The sequence below is a fragment of the Pristis pectinata genome, chromosome 8, assembly GCF_009764475.1.
Source record: "Pristis pectinata isolate sPriPec2 chromosome 8, sPriPec2.1.pri, whole genome shotgun sequence".
Classification (NCBI taxonomy): domain Eukaryota; kingdom Metazoa; phylum Chordata; class Chondrichthyes; order Rhinopristiformes; family Pristidae; genus Pristis; species Pristis pectinata.
In genome coordinates this window covers 54,695,234-54,718,491 of record NC_067412.1, presented here as the reverse complement: position 1 = coordinate 54,718,491, position 23,258 = coordinate 54,695,234, and the positions used below count along the sequence as shown (strand labels likewise).

The window sequence follows — 23,258 nt, the reverse complement described above, 5'->3', positions numbered from 1 at the left end:
GGCCTGTTACTGTGCTGTACTGTTCTGTGTTCTGTTATATAAAGAAACTGAACTGGCATCAGAGTGTCAGTGTTGTTTGAACACCCAACATTAATCTCTCTGCCCCTGCATACAGCACTCGATATTAGTTTCCCACCCTGAGAATAAATGACCACTGCTCTTTAAATAATATAGACATGGTTGTGGAAACAGATGATGCCCACTTTACACAAATCTAAAACAATCTTAAAACAGCCCGAAATCAGCCTGATCTTTCAGTATTTTCCACGAAATTCACAGCTGTGGAGATATTAATTAAAAAAGTTTACAGTTATATTTTGCATCTTCTTGGAATATTGCAATGTGGTTCATACATGATGTGCTTGGGTTACTATGGGACAGTCCATTATCAGACAGATATATTCAACACGTATTGCCAATCACACTGCAAAGTCCCACAGGAAGATGGAGATGAATAAGCAGTGACCCAAGTTGAACAAGGCACCAGGACAACTAGAGAAACAAAGGACTGCAGATGCTGGAATCTAGATGTAAACCACTATAATGCTGGAGGAACTCAGCAGGCCAGGCAGCATCTGTGGAGAAAAGTAGGAGCTCAACGTTTCGGGTCAGGACTCTTCTTCAGGACTGAAGATAGAAAAAGGGGAAGCCCAATATACAGTATAGGTGGACAAAAGAGGGGAGGTGGGGTAGACACAATGCGGTGATAGGTAGAAGCAGGTAAGAGATAGTGATAGGCAGGTGCGGGGGAGAAAGGGAGAGCAGATCCACTGGGGGATGGGTCAAAGGTAAGGAGGAGAAAAAGAGTAGAAAAAACAGAGATAAGCTTAGAAAGGGGAGAAAAGAAGAGGCATGGATGGGGTGGGGTGGGGGAGAGGGGTTGTGGGGTTTACTTAAAATGGGAGAATTCAATGTTCATGCCGTTAGGCTGCAAGGTTCCAAGACGGAAAATGAGGTGCTGTTCCTCCATTTTGCGCTTGGACTTCTCCTGGCAGTGGAGGAGGCCGAGGACTGCCATATCTGTGATGGAGTGGGAGGGGGAGTTGAAGTGACTGGCATTGGGGAGATGCAGATCGCGGTTACGGATGGAGCACAGGTGTTCAGTTTAATGGTTACCTAGTCTGCGTTTAATCTCGTTAATGTAGGGGATGAGATGGAGATGGAAAGATCGAGGAAGGAGAGAGAGGTGTCAGAGAGAGGTGTCCTTCCTTGTTATTTCCATCTCCATCTCTGGAGATCCCTCATCCACTGACATCTTCTGCAAACCCACTGACCCCCACAGCTACCTCAATTACAGCTCCTCCCACTATGTCTCTTGCAAGGACGTTATCCATTTTTCTCAATTTCTCCGCCTCTGCCACATCTGCTCCTGTGATGAGGCTTTCCACTCCAGGACATCCGAGATGTCCAACTTCTTTACTGACTATGCCTTCCCCTTACTGTGGTCGAGAGAGCTCGCACCTGCATCTCTGCCATTTACTGCACCTCTGCCCTCACCACCACCCCTCCCAGACCTAACAGGGAAAGGGTCCCTTTTGTCCTCACCAGCCTACGTATCCAACATGTCATTCTCCGCCACTTCTGCCATCTCCAACAGGACCCCACCACCAAGCATATCTTCCCCTTTCTGCCTTTCGCGTGGACCACTCTCTCTGCAACTCCTTAGATCATTCATCCCTCCCCACCCATCCCGCTCCCACCCCGGGGACTTTCCACTGCCTCTGCCATAGGTGCAACATCTGCCCCTACACCACCTCCATCACTTCCATCCAGGGACCCAAACAGTCCTTTCAGGTGAGACAGGGATTAACCTGCACCTCCCTTAATATCATTTATTGCATTTGGTGCTCCGAGTGTGGCCTCCTCTACATTGGCGAGACCAAACGTAGACTAGATGACTGTTTTGCAGAACACCTGTGCTCTGTCCGTAGCTGCGATCTACATCTCCCACTTCAACTCCCCCTCCCACTCCATCGCAGATATGGCAGTCCTCGGCCTCCTCCACTGCCAGGAGAAGTCCAAGCGCAAACTGGCGGAACAGCACCTCATTTTCTGTCTTGGAACCTTGCAGCCTAACGGCATGAATATTGAATTCTCCCACTTTAAGTAATCCCCACAACCTCTTCTCCCCCCCACCCTGCCACTGCACCCAGCCATGCCTCTTCTTTTCTCCGCTTTCCTAGGCTATCTCTCTTTTTTCTACTCATTTTTTCCTCTTTATCTTAGACCCATCCCCCGGTGGATCTGCTCTCCCCTCCTCCCCTGCACCTGCCTATCACTATCTCTTACCTTGCATTTACCTATCACCACCTTGTGCCCACCCCACCTCCCTTCTTTTCACCGTCACTGCTCTGCTTTTTCCTCCTATATATTGGGCTTCCCCTTCTCCTATCTTCAGTCCTGAAGAAGAGTCCTAATTCGAAACGTTGACCGCCTGCTTTTCTCCACGGATGCTGCCTGGCCAGCTGAGTTCCTTCAGTATCATAGTGGCTTTCACCAGGACAACTATATGCATTAGTGTCCATTTGAACAAGAGGGTAAGGCACCTGTTTAACATTAGGACAGCACTTCCAACGATGCAACACAGAGTTGGTAGAGGGCATATTCCTTCTCCATTATCCCATCATACTCTTGCAACATGGTACAGCTCATCAGATAAAAAGTAAAGCTCCCTCTGCACCTCCTGATCAAAGAGTTCCAGGGCAGGTATGATTATTCCAGAGTAAAGTTCCCCTACACCATCCTACCACACACTCCCAAAGTAGGGACAGCACAGGTTAGAATCAGAGGAAAGCTCCCTGTACGTTACCCCATCCAACAATCTCAGACACAGGGCAGGTATAAAGTAACACTCCCTCTACTATTTATTGTATCAAAACTCCACATGTTTGGACATTCTACTGAATTTTCCATTAACCTCCTCAGCTGTAAGGCAAACGTTCTCAGTTTTGCTCCACTATCCCACATTTATCCAGTATCTGTGTAAATCAGCTGCCCTCACCTGATGCTGTACAAGACATTGCCGTTCTTAAAGATGCGCAGTAACTTGTTGTCTGTTGTCACCTCATGGAAGTTGGCTCCTTTCTCATTGGCAAAGAACAGGTCAGGCTTCCAGATGGAGTCTAGCATTGAGGGATCAAGATCAAGGGAGTCATCGGGATACTCACTGTACGCAAGACGGGGGTCGTTCCACTGTTGCCGTAGGAACACATTGAGCCTGTAATCCTGTGGGAAGCAATTAGCCGTTATATCAAATGAGTTATAGACTTAAAAACTTTCAACGTCTCAGTTCCATTTATTTCGTTCCTTTCACAGGATGTGGGGATTATGGCAAGGCCAGCACTTATTGCCCAAATAAATTGAGCAGCACAGTGGCACAGCAGGTAGAGACACTGCCTCACAGCACCAGGGACCCAGGTTCGATCCTGACCTCCGAGGTTGTCTGTTTGGGGTTTACACGTTTTCCTTGCATATGTTTCCCCCGGGTGCTCCAGTTTCCTCCCACACCCCAAAGACATGTGGGTTGGTGGGTCAATTGGCCACTGTAAATTGCCCCTGGTGTGTGGGTGAGGGGTAAAATCAGGGGGGAGTTGATGGATCAGTGCTTACCATGGTGGTTTCTGTCACAGAGCTGAAACTGTTGATGAAAATATTGCAGGTGACGTTCACTGGTGGACCTGAAAAACAAAATAATGATAGGTGGGAGAATGAGGGAGGGGGTAGGTATGTGTGTGACAGGGAGGGAAAGGGAGAGAGATATGGTGAGAAACAGACAGGAGGGAGAGAGAGAGGAGAGAGAGGAGAGAGAGAGAGAGAGAGAGAGAGAGAGAGACCTTTAAAAGAACTTGCCAATTAAGTTAGCTCATAAACATTTCTCCTTCACGAATCCTTTTAAATCCTGTTAACAATCGACTTCAAATCTTCTTTCAGGCTGTACATTCTAGGTTGAAAGAGGTTCCGCTTGGTAAGTGCTCCTCATTGTCTCCCTGACTCTTAAACCAGTTTGTGCTGGTGATGACATCCCAGCTGGTGGAAACAATCCCCCCCAGCTGACTCTATCAGAATTCCTCATCAAGTTGACCACCTGCAGTGTCCCCTCCGCACACCTTCCCCAGTCTCTCTTTGTAACTGGCTCCTCACTGCTGATGCTAGTTATGTGTCCACACCACCGCTTTACCATTGAACCCATGGGCTTCTATTTAATTAAACAGTTATGTGGAACTTCATCGACCCTTTCCATTATTTACTCATGGAAACACATTGGAACTTCTGACTGTGGTCCCTCTAAACCTTCTGAAAATGTGGTGCCCAAAGCAAACACTATACTCCAGCTAAGGCCAAATCATGACTTATAAAGGACCCTGAGTTTCTGCTCCCTCCCATGTGCCTTTTTACAGCATTGACATTCTGCCACTTGGAGGATGTGTGCCTGTACACCCTGGGTGCCTCTGTTCCTATACCAGCCTACAATCTATCAGCTTACTTTGCCTCCTTCTGTTCATCCTCCCACAATGCACAGTCTGCCACTTCTCTGCATGAAAGTTCTTTCACTAAGAACATGCTGGTATTCCTGATTGATTCATGTCCTCTAATGTCTGTTACTGTCTTCCTCACTGTTGGCTAACTTTTTGAATGTGCAAACTTATTATCTCCATTATACTTAAATCGACATCATTCATGTATATGAAAAGATCAGTGGTTATAATAAAATCTCCAGAGGACACCATTGCACACTTCCTTGCAGTCGGAAATGCGAACATTTACTCAAGGTTTTCCTTCAGCTCAAATTCATTATTCACATAGCAACCATCCCTTTAATCTGTCAAATTTCCATTTTACTAATTTAACTATTATATGATGCTTCATGAAAGCAACAGCCAGTTTCCTTTCAACCCCCTCAGTCACGTGCTCACAGATGTAGGACCATAAGAACTGGAGCAAGCTAGTTAACCCTTTGAGCAAGTTCCACCTTCAATATCACGCCTGATCTTATTCAGCCTCCCACCCACCATTTCCCCATATCCTTTATTACCTTAGAATGAAAATGTGATTAATGTAGGGTGAGTGTAAATGGATGTTTAATGGTTATTGTGAACTCAGTGGGTCGAAGGTCCTGTTTCTGTGCTGTATGACTCTAAAGTCAATCAATCTCAGATTAAAATTTAACTATTGACTTAATATTTGCAGAAGTGAGTTCCAAACAACTCCTTACTTTGTGTCACCAGAGAGTATGGACATGAGAACCCCTTGCCAAATTAATAAAGTACCATTTGAAGTCAATGAAATAAAACTGCAGGCAATGGAAATCTGAAATGAAAAGCAGAAAATGCTGGAAACACTCAGCAGTTCAGGCAGCACCTGTGGGGAGAGAAACAGTTAACGTTTCAGGTCTGGAATTCGTCATCAGAACCAAGTGGTGCAGGGTCAGAGAATTGAAAGATTAACTGCTTCCCTTTTCTCTGATGCTGCCTGGCCTGCTGAGTGTTTCCAGCATTTTCTGCTTTTATTGCCATATGAAGTCACCTGAGTTGTCCCAGTGACTGGTTACCCTTTCTTTCCATGGGCAGTCCCTCAGGATGGAGGGTGAACTGCTTCCACTCTTGCTCTGTGGGTCCTGAGGCTAATGTGGGATGTGCAGACTCTGCCTCCAGTGTTGTGTTATGGTGACTAGTGCGCACCAAAGCATGTGGCTGGCTAGGTGGTTTTGCTGTGTTGTTTCAGGACCTGCTCTTCCTGGAACACATGAAATCCCTTACAATGTTCACGTTTGGTGGGCTAGCTTCAACATCTGGTGCTGCTCTCCAAGTCTACCCTTGGCAACAAAGAATGCAATAATATGTGTTTAGAGGAATCTGAAAATGTTGCCGGTGGTAGTTTAACACAGCTGGAGATGTCAATGTGAAAAGGGGCCGGTTAACTCCATACATTTCCCTCAACTGCGTTCACACAATTCCTTCCACCCACTCACTGCTCCAGAACATACCAGCACTATAGGAACAGTCCAGATCACATCACTGGTCCAGTAACATCATCACAACACACCATCCATCCATGAAACCCCCTTCCTATTCTCCAACTCAATTGATCCAACCTTTGATTCATCTGTGATTGCTGGCTTTATAACCAAACCTCTCATTGATATCCACAGCCCACCATTGTTCTGGTTCCTGGCCTCTGGAATATTTATCGATGATTAACTGTGGAAGGAACAGGGGCCCAGTCAACATTCTTTGATCTATTGTAAAAGGAGAAGGACAAGGACAGGGACATTCAACCACTCACTTGAGCTTACTGAGTAAGAGGGCCAGAGAGGGGTGGCAAAGTCCTGTTGTTGCAGAACGTTGTTGTTTAGCACTGTTGTGGCTCTGGAGTTATAGCAGGTATGGACTGGTTCATGATGTGAGGAGTTACAAATGGCTGAGTCGCCACAAATGTGCCCGCTTCTCTTGGGGGAATCTCAAGGATGATGTGGTTGCAGACTGTTGTGTCTGGGTCACCACCCTGAGGAACTCCTGCAGCTGAGTTCTGAGTGAGATGATCAGTCTCCATTAGCCATAGCCATCCTCCTTTAATTCCACACAGAGATGTATCAGAAGAGGAGGAGGTGAGTCACCTTCTCAGACCTGTCGTAAGCTCTTGGGAGTGGAAGAGGGCATTCAGCTACTTGAGCCTGTTTCATAGAAACAGGGGCCATTATCTCCCTTGAACCTGTCCCGCAAGGAAGGAATATGCCCCATTTAATATGTTAGATGCATCACGCAGGGATTGACACCGGTTCTGAGTAAGGTACAACCTCTACCAGCTCCAGACAGGACCAAGATGAATCTCCTAGTGGGCAGGTTGTCCACTGCTGTTGGGAGGTTTTAACCAACTCAGCAGAAGAGGTGAGAAGCTGGGCAAAGATTCAAAAGAGAGAAAGTCAGAACTGGAAATGGAAGGCAGAAATTTTAGTAGAGAGTTTGAAAAACAATGAAAAGATTAGTTATAAAACAGACAAAAAATATCTAGCTGTGTTTGATGTTATAAACCTGAATGGTAGAATTTTAGTGAATTGGGCAGATGAAGGCACTGATGGACAAATGAAATCAATGGTTAAAGGGTGGCAGGGTCTGGAAGCTTAACGTTCCTGGTTATAAGCTTTTAGGCAAGATCAAGGGGGGCTGATAAAGGTTGCGGTGTGTGGCATTATTGGTTAAATATAGAATCACAGCTGTGGAAAGGGTGATATGTCAGAGGGATAAACAACTGAGACTCTATGGGTTGAAATATAGAACAAAAAAGGAGCAATTACACTTTGGAAGTATTACAGACCTCCAACAACCCAAGGAAAAGGATAAAATTGTAAGAACAATTCTGACATGCCAAAGTACCAGGGCAGTCACAATGAGAGATTTCAATCACTTTAATCACTTTGCACTAAAATGGACTTCATTTTTTTGTTCTAATTATGTTCTTTCTTGTAAAAATAGTGTATAATTTATGTTTAATTTATGTTTTCCTTGTGAATGCTACTTATCTGATGCTATGTCCCTGTGATGTTGCTGCAAGTAAATTTTTCTTTGCAGCTGTGCATACATGTACTTGTGCATATGACAATAAACTCAACTTTGATTTTGACCCAAGTTCTACCTGGGGCACAGTCAGTGTCAAAGGCACAGAAGATACAGATTTCCTAAATCACACTCAGGAGAACATTTGCAATCAGCATGTGACAATCTCACTGGCCGAAGGGACCAGCACTGGAGGGTGGGGTCGGATGTTTCTCTTCACTGACCATCACCCACAGCCTCCTGATGTTGTAAGTGTTCTGATTCCATGAGAAAACAGGAGACCTCTTGGCCTCTCAAGCCTGACCCACCCTTTCATTAGACCATAGTGAAGCCTCATTTGTCCACACCGACCCTCATCCCCTCAGCTAAAGCCCATCCACTTTGGCCTTGAATTGACCTCCAGGGACTGAAGGTTCACTTTCCAATGACTCTGTGAGAAGAATGTCTTCTGTTCTTTCCCTGAATGACCAGATTCCATGAGTAAGGTCACACCTTCCCTGGAATCCTCATTGGAGCAGATACCTACTTGCTGCCCAGCCTCCCAAATCCCAATCAACACTCCCCTCTCCACCCTAGTGGGTTGAGGCCAGCATAGGTGAGCCGTGATCATATTGAATGGTTGTGTAGCCTTGAGGGTCCTGGTGTCCTGCTCCTGCTCCTGTTCTTGTGTTCTTGTTCACCTCCCCATCTGCATTACAAGAGCAGGTACTTAACTGTCTCCCTCTCCTCTCTCACTGGAGGGGCTGAGCCTCATCCGTAGCTCAGGGCAGTGTCAGGACCTCTGCCTTCTTACCTTTTCCATTCAGGAAACGACTTGACCAACAGCACCTCTCTCGAGGGGTAAATATTTCACTTGGGCTCCCCAGCACCTGAATGGAACCATTCCCAAAATGGGAAAATCTGTTTCTGGGTTCACAAAGCTCGGCAAAGATCCATGTGGCCATCTTTGTCACTGTGCTCAGCAGAGCAGGGATGGGCTGAATGGCCCTCTCTGGAGACTCAGAGACAGTCTGAGCGGAGCTGTAGGAGGACGGCTGGAGAGTAAGGAACCCCAGAGCACTCTCAGCACAACCAGAGATGGGAAGGATTGCAGTATAGAAGGACGCAAGATCTGTACCTTTAAAATTTGGTCGGATGCGTGCATCATAGCCTGAGGTCTTCCCCATGAGTTTGTCGAGGAAATCAGATGGTGACAGTGGTGTAGAAGCGGGGTTTTTTCTCTCAGCTTCCTTTGATGATGCTGGCCTGCGAAGTGGAAAGGGAGTTGAGACTGAATGCTTGGTGATGAAGCTTTCTCCTCTTGAGAATGGCCCCTCCCCTGTCCCCTGGATGGGAATCAGTTCAAGAGCCATTGTCATTAAGCTGTCCTTACTTCTTTCAGCCCTAGTATGTGAGAAGCAATGCAATGGTGTAATGAAGTCTATTATATGAGATTCATGGCAGGACCATCAATGGAAAAGCCACAGTGAACAGGAAATATCGCAGGTTACCTCTCTCTGAGGCTCAGGGGAGGCAGAGTGGTGCAGCGGGTAGACCAGCTGCCTCACAGTGCCAACGACCCAGGTTCAATCCTGACCTCTGATGCTGACTGTGTGGCAATTGCATGTTCTCCCTGTGACTGTGTGGGTTTTCCCTGGGTGCTCCGGTTTCCTCCCACATCTCAAAGACATGCAGGTCAGTGGGTTAATTGGCAACGATAAATTGCACCTCATATGTAGGTGACTGTGAGAATGTGAGGGGAGTTGATGGGGAATGTGGGAGAGAAATTGGAAGAGGACAGGAGTGATGGAATTGGCATGAGCCTCATGGGACAATGGTTCATAGTAAGTCAGTTGATAAGCAAGGCCACAGCTAGTCCTAATGGGACATGGTTGAAATCAGGTCACCTGGGAGATCCTAGGAAATGCAGTGAGGAAATAACTGCACTCGGGAACATCAGTGGTGAGTTTACCTCAGAAAAAACTAAACATGTGGACCCACACCACCAGGTTCAAGGACAGCTACTTCCCTTCAACCATTCGGTTCTTGAAACAACTGGCACAACCCTAATCATCACTACAGTTTAGCAACACTATGACCACTCTGATCATTTTGCACTGAAATGGACTTTGCTTTTTTTTGTTCTAATTGTGTTTTCTCTTGTAAAAATGGCGTATAATTTATGTTTAATTTATGTTTTTCTTGTGGATGCTGCTTATATGGTGCTATGTGCCTGTGATGCTGCTGCAAGTAAGTTTTTCATTGCACCTGTGTGTACATGTACTTGTGCATATGACAATAAACTCAACTTTGATAAGCCCTTGAGGGCTGCCCTGTTGTTGACTCTCACTGTCCGGTTTGTCCCGCTTTCTACTTTACTTGGATCTTCCTTGGTATTTACAAGATCCTGGCTTGTTAGGATCAGGCCAGAGGGAAGAAGCTGCTCCAATCTGTAGATGGTTCAAGGATCGGTGATGGGGAGGGGAGGGGCACTGATTTAAGATTTTGGGCTAAAGGTGCAGGGGGAATGTGAGATCAGGCTGAGAGAGAAACAGAGGTAATGTTTTGGGTCGATGACCTTTCATCAAAACTTGAAACTCTACCTGAAATGTTAACAGGGTCAAAGGAGAACTTGAGCGGCACCTGTCTCCCTTTATCTCCCTCCCTCCCTCACCTCCCTCGAACTCTCCTCCCTCCCCTTCACCACTCTCCCTCAGAGCTCTTCACCTGCCCACTCACCTCCTCCCTCACCACCCTCCCATCTCCCTTCTTCTCACTTCTCCCCTCACCTCCCCTCACTTCTCTTGTCCTCATCTCTCCTCTAATCTCCTCCCTCATTTCCTTCTCACTTCCCTCTCCATCACCAGCCTTCCCCTCGCCTCCTATGTCCTTGCCTCCCTTTCCCTTTCCTCCCTCCCCATCTTCTCCCCTTATCTACCTCCTTCGCCTTTCTCCTCATTTTCCCCCACTTCCCTCCCTCTCACCCTCCATCCCCCCTCACCTTTCCTCACCTTCCTCTCACCTTTCCTCACCTCCCTCTCACCCTCTTTCACCTTGTCTCTCACGTCCCTAGCCCTCACCACTCTCCCTCAAGGCTATTTTTTAACCCATTGGAAGTCTTAAAATCTCCCCACTCCCCTCCCCTACTCTTTCCTTTTACGCCATTCTCTGTGTGTATATGAGTTTGTGTATGGGTGTGCAGGGGCATGCGTGTCTGAGGTGTGTATGTATGAACGTGTGTATGAATATGTGTGTGTATGAGTGTGTAGCACAGCTGTGAGTATGAGTGTGCACATTGTATGTGTGAGTATATGTAGTGTGTGTGTGTGTGTGTGTGTGTGTGTGTGTGTATAGAGTCATAGAGCCATACAGCACGGGAACAGGCGCTTTGGCCTAACTGGTCCATGCTGACCAAGATTCCCATCGAAGGTAGTCCCATTTGCCCATATTTGGCCCACATCCACCTAAACCTTTCCCATCCATGTACCTGTCCAAGTGTCTTTTAAATATTGTTAATGTACCTGCCTCAACCACTTCCTCTGACAGCTCATTGACCACCCTCTGGATAAAGATGTTCTCGCTCAGATTCCTATTAAATCTCTTCTCTCTCACCTTAAACCTATGCACAGTTCTTCATTCCTCAACCCTGGGAAAAAGATGGTGTACCTTCATCCTATCTATGCCCCGCATGATCTTATACACTTCTGTAATATCACCCCCATTCTCCTACACTCCAATGAATAAAGCCCCAATTTGTTCAACCTCTTTCTATAACTCAGTCCTTCGAGCCCGACAATACCTTTGTAAATTTCCTCTGCATTCTTTCTGGCTTAATGGCTATATTTATGCATGTGTGCACATTTATGTGTACTGTGTATGGTGTATGTGAGTGTCTGTGCTTGTGTGGTGTGTGTGTCTGAGTGTGTGTGTGTATGTGTGTGTGTGAGTGAGTGTGTGGTGTGTGTGTGTGGGGTGTGTGTGTGGTGTGTGTGTGGGGTGTACGCGTGTATGTGTGTGTGAGTGTGTGGGGGGTTGTGTGTGTGAGTGTGTGGGGGTGTGTGTGTGTGAGTGTGTGTGGGGGGTGTGTATGTGTGTGTGTGAGTGTGTGGGGGTGTGTGTGAGTGTGTGGTGTATGTGTGTGTGAGTGTGTGTGTGTGTGGGGTGTGTGTGTGGGGGGGTGTATGTGTGTGTGTGAGTGTGTGGGGGTGTGTGTGTGAGTGTGTGGTGTGTGTGTGTGAGTGTGTGTGTGTGTGTGTGTGTGTGTGTGTGTGTGTGAGGTCGTGTGGACCAACAGACTGATGAAGCTCTCACATCTGTGACTTCACTTTCGTTTCACTTTAATAAAGCAGCTGCCTTCCCTCTAAAGTACACTGCTCTGTCAATATCTGCAAAATCTAACATTCTCTGACAACTTGCCCTGCACAATAGCGTCAATGTTAACTGCTGGAAGGTTGTTATATCATGGAGCAGATGAGCAGAAGTTTCAGTTTTAAGGAGGTTCTTAAAGGGGAGAGAGATCCTGAGAGAGGGATGGTTCAAGTGCAGAGTTAACTAATGTAAGCAGGAGGTTTTCAGTTTTCCCGTAGCAATTAGCAGCAAATTCAATACTGAACTCTTGGAGTGCAGGCCGCAGTCTAGAGATTGTGTCAGTTCCCATTCAATTCAAGAAATACTTGTCCTTATATTTGCTTGCTTTTGATTCTGTTTTATTTCAGTTAAATTTCAGGTTTCCTCTATTTGTGTGTTTTCTTAACTCTGACTGGTGGGTTAATTAGCTCCTGCAAATTACCTCTGGCGTGGATGGGTGGTAGGAGAACTGGGCTGGGGAGTGGGGGGAGAACAGGTCACAGGGAAATAAGTGGGGGAATGGGATTGACCTTGACAGGCCTCCCCCTCTGTGTCATAAGAAGAAATGAGAAAAATATGGCAAATAGTATCTTCACTTGAAGGGCAAAGATGCCATGTTTTGTTGTACGCATGGCATTTTGGTCAGTCTCATGTAGTTTGCTATGTGACTCCATTTTACTCACTGTGTGTGTGTGTGTGTGTGTGTGTGTGTGTGTGTGTGTGTGTGTGTGTGTGTGTGTGTGTGTGTGTGTATGTGTGTGTGTGTGTGTGTGTGTGTGTCTGCGTGTGTGAGTATGAGTGTATTTGTGTCTGATGTGCATTCATACCTATGAAAATGCATATGCGTGCTTATATGTTGACATGCCTGCGTTTAGGTGTGCATGTTTCTGTGTGCATATGTGTGTGTGAATGTGCATATCTGTGTGAGTAGAACTGCATGTCTGTGTGCATGTGTATCATTGTCTATGTGCATGTATGCATGTGAGCATGAGTGTGCATATGTGTGTGTGCACGCATGCTTGTATATATGCATTGTGTGTGTATGGGCGTAACTGTGTGCATGTATGCCCATGAGTGTGCCCGAATGTTTTTGTGCATGAATGCTTTTGTGTGCTTGTGTATGTGTGCAGGTATGTGTGTGTGCATGTCTGCGTGTATCACTGTGCACAACCCATGAACACTACCTCATTATCCCTCTCTCGCACTATTTATCTATTTATTTATTTATTTTGGGTAACTTGCAGTAATTTTTATGTCTTGCACTGTACTGCTGCTGCAAAACAATAAATTTCATGACATATGTCAGCGATAATAAACCTGATTCTGATTCTGAGTGTGAATCTGCACATGCACATATGTGGCTCGGTGGAGCTATAGACATTAGAGCTCCTGTAACTCCTCCATTGCAGATATGTGACACTTAATATGTTGATGGTCTTCCTAACATTATCCAGCTATGTGACCACTAAAGCCAATGAAGTACTTCAAGGTAATATCGTCATTGATACAACAGCAATGCCACTTACAAATTTACAATTTCATTTGCAAATTCTTTCCTGGTCTTTCCACTCTCTGTGCATTACACCCTTGCCTTTACAATGCTCTGTCACCTCTACACCATTCTGGACTCTCACACACCCCTAGATTTTACTGATCCACCTCTGGATAGCTGTGCCCAGTACCTCCGGATCACAAATCTTGCAATTCCCCTCCCATAAACCGTCTGCTTCTCAGCCTCACTATCTTCCTTCAGACTGTTCCCTAAGTCACTTATCTTTCAGCAAGCTTTTGGCCATGCTCTAATATTTTGTAAAATGGCTGGTTGCCGGCTCTTGCTGGATGATGTTCCACAGAAATGCTGTTGCTTTGTTCATATTGCACTAAAGGTGCTGAAAAAATGCAAGTTGCATTGATTTTTGCATTTGGATTGTTTCACATAGGAAGTACACTATCCCTAGGTTCCCATATATAGCACAGTTATGTGATATCCATAGATGTTGGGTCTACATTCACTGTCCACACATTATACAATATCCTTGGGAATATTCCTGCAGATGGGACCATGGTACATGAAATGTATAATATCCTAGTTGTACATACTTTTCTCCATGCAAACTGCACAATGTTCCTGGATTCCTGTGCATGGGAACATTTGCATACACTCTGTACAATGCCACTGGATTTCACTATGAACTGTTGGGATTTTTTGTCTCTACATTAATGAGGTGTCTGACTACATTATGAAGATTTAAACCTATGATTGGGCAGCAGAATACATAAATCTCTGTCCAGTGTTGCTATTTAGAGATGATATATACATCGTCCAGCCATAATGGGAGAGTGCAATGGGGACAGACAGGGGCCAGAGGGAGCCTCTCCTAGGCACTGGTCGGTGGTCTGGGACCAGGTAACTTTCTTCTCCTGGGCAAACTGAGACAGGAGTCTCCACACACGCTTCGCGCTCCGCGGTCCGGAATAAATCAGCTGGAATAATAATGGAATAGACTGCTCCACGCCTCTCTTTGTTTTTAAGAACATTGGTTGATATTGTAACCCAGCATTAGCTGACGCTAAATCAACGGTTAAGTATTTTCAATTAAACTTTGTATGAAACAGTTCAATTCCCTCCCTTGCCGCTGTCCAGAGTCCTGAAACACTTACATGACGCCACCGTTTGCTACCAAGAAACAGAGGAAAATCGTGGTGCTCAGAACCCTAATACCCAGTCGCTCCATGCCTTCGCCTCGGCCGGTCCTTTCGCCCGGACATGGAGTCTTGTCCAGACGCCCCTGCCGCCTGTCCCGGAGCCCTCACCTCGGTACAGAGTGGGAGAGAGGGGACGGGCAGGAGCCGCTGTTCCCAGTTTGTTCAGGCACTTGATGGATTTACTCCGCCGGTTAGGCAATGCTGTCAGAGAGAGCGAGAAAGTCAGCACAGAGCCACACGCCCAGGGAAGAGGGGAGAGGGAGGGACTGAGAGAGAGATAACCTTTTCAGCGCCAGACTTGTTGCAGTGAGGTCTCCTCCTCCGACTGATCACAGGAACAACATAACCAAACTGAGAATAAGACTTGCATTTATCCTGAGTCGGGGACTGCCGCGGGAGATTGACAGCCGATGAAATGCTTTAAGGTAGGAAAGGTGGCTACCGGTCTGCACACAGTGAATTCCCACAGACAGCACCAGAACATCTTCCTCTTTGAGGGACAAATAAAAGCCAGCATACCAAGGAGATGTTGTAGGGCCTTCCCCGCTCCCAGAGAGAGCAAGTGGTTTCCCTGCCCCACCAAAGTTCAGATTTAACCTCATAAATCCCGCTCATATCGAGAGTGGCAGAGTGGTGCAACGTTTATAACCGGTACCTCACCGGACCAGAGACACGGGTTCAATCCTGACCTAGGGTACTGTCCGTCTGGAGGTTGCACGTCTTCCCTAAGGTCATGTGGGTTTCCCTCGAGTGCTCCAGTTTCCTCCCACGTCCCTAAAGACGTGCGGGTCGGTGGGTTAATTGGCCACTGTAAATTGCCCCTAGTGTGTGGGTGAGTGGTAGAATCTGTGGAGGTGGCGGGGAGTTGATGGGAATGTGGGGAGAATGAAAAACGCGATTAGTAAATAGGTAGTTAATGTTGGTGTGGACTCGGAGGGCAGCAGCTCTATATGATTTTAAAAATGTTACATCGTTGTGAACGGCTATTTGGTCCATCATGTCCATTCAGACCCACTGTTTCCCCACGACCCTGCAAATAACTCTCCTGCTAGTGCCAATCCAATTCCCTGTGAAAACCCAATCTGACTCTTCCCATTGCCCTGTTCCCCCCCCCCCCCCCCTTTACAGGTTTCAGGTTCAGTATTACAACCATTGCATAAAACAATTCTCCCAGGATCTCTCTTTCACCCTGAGCTGCCTGATTGGAACAGCTTCACTCTGTTGATCCCTCTGAACCTGTCAAACCCAAGGTGATCTCATCCCCCTCCATCAAATCTCTCCTATGCCTCCTTTGCTCTGAGGAGAATGATCCCAGCTTCTCCAGTCTAAACTAACAGCCAAAGTTCCTCTTGCCTGGAACCATTCTGGTAACAAAGAAACAGAAAAAATGAAGCAGGGGTTAACATTTAGCCTTTGGAGCCTGAAATATGATCCTCCTTCTCAACACCATATTCCAGCTCTTTCCTCATACCCTTATATGACTTTTAGTGTCTGGATCTCTCTCTATGTCCTTCTTAAATATATCCAGCATCTTGGCCTCCATATCCTTCTGTGGTGGAGAGTTTGCCATCATTCACTCAATTTTCTCATTAATCCTACACTTACTCTCCTCTCCCCACATTTGCATCAGCTCCCCCAGATTCTACCCCTCACATACACCAGAGGCAATTAACATACCAACCTGCCCAATTTTGAGATGTTCGAGGAAACTGGAGCACCCGGAGGAAATCCACAGTCACAGGGAGAACGTGCAAACTCCACACAGACAGCACCTGAGGTCAGGATTGAACCCAAGTCTCCGGAGCTGTGATTCAGTGACTCTGCACCACTGCACCACTGTGCCACCTATCCCTTAGCAGGATTCTTCAAAGACACCTCTGGTGAGACCCAAGACAATTTGACCACACTGTTTTCCACCTCTCCACATTCCCTAATGTGTCTGACACTGGGTTTTCAATGAGGAATTGAGTGTCAGAGACACTGAGGGCTTAGTTATTTGTCACCATCACAATGTTGTGCCCCAGCAACAAATCATCCATTTCCCAATAACTGTCCGAGGCAGTCCCAGACTGTTCACATTTAATACAGTTGACTCCAAGATAAATTTCCATGTCCATACCTGCACCATCACTACCTCATCCTAATGCTCCCTCCTTAAAGCGGGCTGAATTCACTCTCTCCTTAACACAGGCTGAATCCTCTAAACCTCTGTTTCCCTTACTCTAAGTCACAATTGATCCTGTCACCCTCTTGCCTTCTGATACATAGCTCTTGGATAGAGGAAAGTCTAAGTTAAAATTCTCATCCATTTCAAAAATCACTGTGACCTCATTCCTCTGGCGTCTCCTCCAGCCTAATGACCTTCCAACCAACCTACACTCCTCCATCTTGAACTCCCTCAGTCCACTGTTCTAATTGCTCCATGAATGTTGACCATGCCTCCGTCTACAGAATACTAAGCCCAGAAATTCCTTCCTAAACCCCTCCACCTCTCTTTGCAACGTGCCTTAAAAATCAACCCATTGATCAAGCTTTTGGTTGACCTCATGAGGCTTGGTATCAATGATTTTGATGCTGTTTCTGTGAAACGCCTTGGGAGGATTTGCTGTGAGAAAACACCATATAGGGTTCTGATGCAGGGTTCCCTGACATGTCAACAATTCCCTTCCCCCCACAGATGCTGCTTGACCTGCTGAGTTCCTCCAGCAGATTGTTTGTCGCATAAGTTGTTGTTCTTGATCATTGAGACCCTTAATCAAATTACCCACCTCAGCTCCAGATCTCATACTCTATGCTTGTTAAAAGAAAAATCCTTTACCCTTGTCCCAAGCTTACATAGCTTTTTGGGGGAGAACATTCCAGGTTTCTATTACAGGCAAAAAGAGCTTTCTAATTTTGTGCAGACAGATGCAATTTTACAATCATGCTCCTGATTCTCGATTCTCTGCCAGAGAGAATAAATTCTCCCTTTGTTGAGTCCTATTAACCTTTCAGACACCTCAATCAGCTCATTCCTTCAGACTTCCACCCTCAAAGGAATTCAAACCAGTTTTCATGCTACCTGCCCTCATTTAAGCCTCTTAAGTTTGAAGATACTAATGCTGTATAATGCATCTCTTAATGTTTGGCTTTGAGCAATACACTTCTTGCTAAAACCTATTCCACTTCACGACACCTGATCTACAGGCTTATAGATTAGCCTTTATGTGGAAGAGTTTCTCCTCCAAGAGGGTGTTGGATCTTTGGAATTCTCTACCTCAGAAGGGTTGTGGAGGCTGGATTACTGGGGGTATTTAAAGAGGAAGCAGATAAATTTTTAAAAGATTGGGGAATTGAGGGATAATGGGAACTGGGACAGAGGAGGAGATGAGGCTTGGGGTGGATCAGTCATGATCATATTGAGAGGCTGAGTGACCTACTACTGCTCCTACTTTCTTGTGCTCTTGTGTTAATGATGGGCACTGTTTACGCATGGAAATCTTTAATTTGTTTCAGGAGGGAAAGATTTTTATTTTAAACAGGGCTCTTCAGCAGCCTTTTGGTTCCTCAAAGGGAGACCCTCCAAGTTCTTCTGAAGGCACCTGGGATTTAAAAGAGTTTTGGAAAGATTTGAAGAGCTGATCTAGTTTTGAGTTTCTTGAAGGCCTTTTATTTGTTAACCCTTTTCAATAACACTTCAGTATCACTGGAGGAGCTGATCCACAAGAAGAAAACAAAATTCAGCTGCAATCACTATGAATAAACCAATTTTGTATCTAATCACCAACTCACCATGTGACTTAATCTTCTGGACCAACCGACCATGAGGGACTTTGTCAAATGCAAAGTCCATGTCCTACCCTCATCCATCATTTTCGTCACTTCCTCAAAAAGTTCAATCAAGTTTGTTAAACAGGACTTACCCCACACAAAGCCATGCTGATTATCCCTATTAAGTCCATGTTTTTCCAAATGTGTGTAAATCCTGTCCCTAAGAGTCTTCTCTAATGATTTCCCTACCGGCGATATAAGGCTCACTCTCATGTAATTTCCTGGATTATCCCTGTTACCTTTACCTCAGCACCTCTCTCATGCACTGACCCCATGTTCTTTGATTCCTTTAATATATAAAAATCTGTCAGTTTCTGTCTTAAATAAATTCAATGACTTCAGCCTACACAGTCTTCTTGGATAAAGAGTTGCAAATATTCATCACCCTCTGAAGAGGAAATTTCTTCCCATCTCAATCCTGAATCATAACCCCTTATTTTGAGGCAGTGACTCCTGGTTCTAGAACAGCCCAGCCAGGGGAACATTAACCCAGCATTCATCCTCTCGTGCCTCATACAAATTTTGTACACTTAAATGAGTTAACGATAAATGGTTCAAACTCCAGAAAGATGGGACTGTGGACAGGGAGAACTGTTTGAAAAGTTCAAATGAATATTGGAGTTGGAAACTTAAAAATAAACCTCTGGTTGGATATTAAGGGTACCAAGGGATATGGGGTCGGTGTAGGAAAGTTGTGCAGATCAACCATGATCCTATTGAAAGGGAGAGCAGGAACAAGGGGCTGAATGTCCTCCTCCTGCTTCTATTGACTATTATCCTGTAGTTGTGCCACCTAAGACCTGCACTTTAGAACTTTCCACCCCCTTGGTCAAGCTTTTCCAGTAAAGTTACAGGCCTGGCATCTTCCCGACTATGATCAGTCTGCCTTCAGTCATCAGTAAAGAGATGGGCAATGATAGTTAGTGACCCCTTCTCACCGATAACCTGCTCACCGAGGCTTAATTTGGGTTTCATTAGGAACATTCAACTCCAGAAGCCATTGCAGCCTTGGTCTAATCATGGACCAGAGAGCTGAGTTCAAGATGTGAAGTGAGAGTGACTGCCCTTGACAAGAAGGCATCACTTGACTGAGTGTGACATCAGGGAGCCCTTGTAAAACAAAACTAATGAGGGGGTGGTGGGTGTAGGTACCAAGCTATAGACTTTAAAAAGCAGAATAGGGTGCATTTTCGATCATGGATTCAGTGAAAATCTACAACACAGAAGGAGACTGTTCAGCCCATTGTGTCCATGCTGGTTGGAGAAATGCTCCCCAGTCTAACCCCACCATCCAGCACTGGGTCAGCAGCTCTGTTGGTGATGGCTCCTTTAGTACACAGCCCGGTATGTTTAAGTGTAATGAGAGTTTCTACATCTCCCAGCCTCTCATTCACTGAGGTCCAGTATCACTGGGTTTCCTAGTGTTGCTTTGTGTGGATTTCCAGGAACATCCCGTAAGTTGAAAAACATTCCTTCAGAGCACCAAAGCCCAAAAGGAAAAGTGATTCACCCACGGTTGACAAGACAAATTAAAGGTGATGTTAAATTAAAGGAAAAGGCTTATACTGTTGCCAGAAACACCAACACACCTGGGAAGCTAAGAACTTTTTGGAACTCAGCAGAGGAAGACCAAGAAATTGATAAAGAAAGGCAAGATGAAATATGAATGTGCACTGGTGAGAAACATAAATTGGATTGTGAGGGCTTCTGGAGGAACATGGAGGTGAAAAGACCAGCAAAGTCAATGGGGGATCTGGCAATCAGAGGCAAGAGAAGTTGCAACTAGGAATAAAGAAAAGGCAGGGCAAGTAAACAACTAATATGTGCCTGTCTTGGCAGAAGAAGACACACAAAACCTGCCAGAAGTGTTAGAGAATGAAGAGTCCAATGAGAAATAGGAACTAAGTATTAGACAAAAAATAGAACTGGAGAAATCAGTGAGCTTGGAGGTTGATCAATCCCAAGGACCTGATGATCCATGTCCCAGAGTTTTGAAGGAGGTTGTTTTTAAGAGATGGAGACACAAGAGACGTTGGAATTTGGAGCAAAAATCAAACTGCTGGAGGAAAAATTTGTTTTATGGCTTTGGATTTGGTGGATGCTGTGGTTGTCATCTTCCAGGGATCTATGGATTCTGGAATTGTTCTGTGGATAGGCAGGTAACAGATGTGATGCCACTTTTTAAAACAGAAGGATGAGAGGAAATGGGGATCTGCCAACCTGTTAACCTGACGTCAGTAGTAGGGAAATGCTGGAACCTACAGTGAAAGTTGTAATAACAGAACACCTTGGAAAGCATGGAGACACAAGAGATTCTGCAGATGCTGGAATCTGGAGCAACACACACAAAGTGCTGGAGGAACTCAGCAGATCAGGCAGCATCTATGGAGGGAAATAAACAGCCAATGTTTCAGGTTGGGACCCTTCATCAGGACTGGAAAGGAAGAGGGCAGGAGTCAGAATAAGAAGGTTGGGGGAGGGGGAGGAGCACAGGGTGGCAGGCGATAGGCGACTTCGGGTGATATGTGACTCCAGGTGAGAGGGGGAAGGTAAGTGGGTGGAGGAAGGGGGAGATGTAAGAAGCTGAGAGGTGATAGGTAGAAGAGGCAAAGGGCTGAAGGAGAAGGAATCCGGTAGGAGAGGGCAGTGGACCATGGAATAAGGGGAAGGAGGTGGGGAATAGATGGGCAGGGGCAGGTCATGAGGGTGGGGGAAGAGGAAAGAGAAGGGGTGAGGGGGGCCACAGGAATGAGGGAAGACAAAGTGGGGGGAGGGAGAGGAGGGAGGAGAAATAAAGGGGGTGGAGAAGAGGGGAGGGGTTAGTGGAAGTCAGAGAAATCGATGTTGAGGCTGTGAGTTTGGAGACTACCAAAGAGGAGGAATATGAGGTGTTGTTCTTCCAACCTGCATCTGGCCTCAACATGGCAGTAGAGGAGGCCGGATAGCGTGTGAATATGGGAGCAGGATGTAGAATTGGAAAGCATAATAGGATTGAGCAGATCCAAAGTGGATTTATGTAAGGAAAATCATGTTTGTTTATTCTGCTAGATTTCTTTAAGGATGCAACAAGTATTGGTATTAGGATTGATTTATTATTGTCACTTGTACTGAGGTACAGTGAAAAACTTGTCTTGCATACCAATCGTACAGGTCAATTCATTACACAGTGCAGTTACATTGAGTTAGTACAGAGTGCATTGATGTAGTAAAGGTAAAAACAATAACAGTACAGAGTAAAGTGTCACAGCTACAGAGAAAGTGCAGTGCAATAAGGTGCAAGGTCACAACAAGGTAGATCGTGAGGTCATAGTCCATCTCATTGTATAAGGGAACCGTTCAATAGTCTTGTCACAGTGGGGTAGAAGCTGTCCTTAAGTCTGGTGGTACGTGCCCTCAGGCTCCTGTATCTTCTACCCGATGGCAGAGGAGAGAAGAGAGAATGACCCGGGTGGGTGGGGTCTTTGATTATGCTGGCTGCTTCACCAAGACAGCAAGAGGTAAAGACAGGGTACAAGGAGGGGAGGCTGGTGTCCGTGATGCACTGGGCTGTGTCCACAACTCTCTGCAGTGCAAAGAAGTAGAATAGAAAGGTGAAGAGTTAGATGTGGTACATTTAGATTTTCAGAAGGCTTTCAATAATGTTCCTCACAGGAGGTTGGTCAACAAGGTTATCACACATGGAGTTCGAGGTAATGCACTGACGTGGATTTACAATTGTCTTTTGGACAGAAAGCAAAGAAGAAGCGGGTCATTCTCAGGTTGCCAGACCGTGACTGTGGGCTACTGCACGGGTCAGTTCTTGGGCCCCAACTGTTCACGATCTATATCAACGAGTTGGCTGAAGGAAGAAAATGTCACCTTTCCAGGTTTGCTGATGATACTAAACTGTGTGGGATTGTGAGTAGGGAGGAGGGTGGAAAGAGGTTTCAGGGGGTATGGACAAGCTGAGATAATGGCTGAGAACATGGCGGAAGGAATATAATTTGAAAAAATTGTGAGGCCATCCAGAGTATTTGTCACAAGGTAAATGACTAAATAGTGCTGATATTCAAATGGACCTGGGTGTGTTATCACAAATCACTGAAAGCCAAGAGGTTAATGGAATGTTGGCTTTTATTATGAGAGGATTTGAATGCAGGAGTAAAGAGGTCTCACTGCAATAGTATAGGGCCTTGATGAGATGGCACCGGGTGTATTGGGGGTAGCTTTGGTCTCCTGACCTGAGGAAGGATGTACTTGCCATAGAGAGAGTGCAGTGAGGATACACCAGACTGGCTCCTGGAATGATAGGTTCGTTGTATAAGGAGAGATTGAGTAGACTGGGACTGCATTCTCTAGAGTTTAGAAGAACAAAAGATTTCAGCAAATCTTACAATTTTTTTTAATAGCTTGATAGATTAGATGCAGGGAAGATGCTTCCCCTGACTGAGGAACAATTTGAGAATATGTGGAACAACTTGAGAAACAAGCCCTTCAGCTCACTGTGTGTGCCAGGGAGGAGATGAGGATGAGGAGATTAGATGTCTTTAGACAAGGAGAACTTTCTTCACACAGAAGGTGGTGAATCTTTGAAATTTTATATTCCGGAGGGCTGTGGAGGCTCAGTCACTGACTTCATTCAAAACAGTGAGCAATGGATTCCTGGATATAAAGGGAATCAAGCGATATGGAGACAGTGCAGGAAAACAGGCTGAGGTAGAAGATCAGCTATGACGTTAATGAACGGGGGGGCTGGCTGGAAAGGCTGGATGTGTGACCCCTGCAGGGATTGCTGAGACAGTTGGCCTTTGGTGTAGTGGTGGGCTGACTTCTTTAACAACTAAATCCCCTCTGGGTTGGACATCTGATTTCTGGGCCTGAAAAGGC

The 23,258-nt window shown here is 45.8% G+C and overlaps 1 protein-coding gene across 1 annotated transcript in view; it reads right to left on the bottom strand.

Annotated features, from left to right (window-relative positions):
• LOC127573790 (glycine receptor subunit alpha-4-like) overlaps nt 1–23,258 on the bottom strand; it is an 82,316-nt gene that overhangs the window by 10,283 nt on the left and 48,775 nt on the right. The window contains exons 2-5 of the mRNA XM_052022295.1: nt 14,599–14,783; nt 8,668–8,875; nt 3,610–3,677; nt 3,002–3,225 (exon numbers count right to left, since the gene is read on the bottom strand). Of these exons, the coding sequence (XP_051878255.1) occupies nt 3,002–3,225; nt 3,610–3,677; nt 8,668–8,875; nt 14,599–14,783 (685 nt within the window). The remainder of the gene's footprint in view (nt 1–3,001; nt 3,226–3,609; nt 3,678–8,667; nt 8,876–14,598; nt 14,784–23,258) is intronic.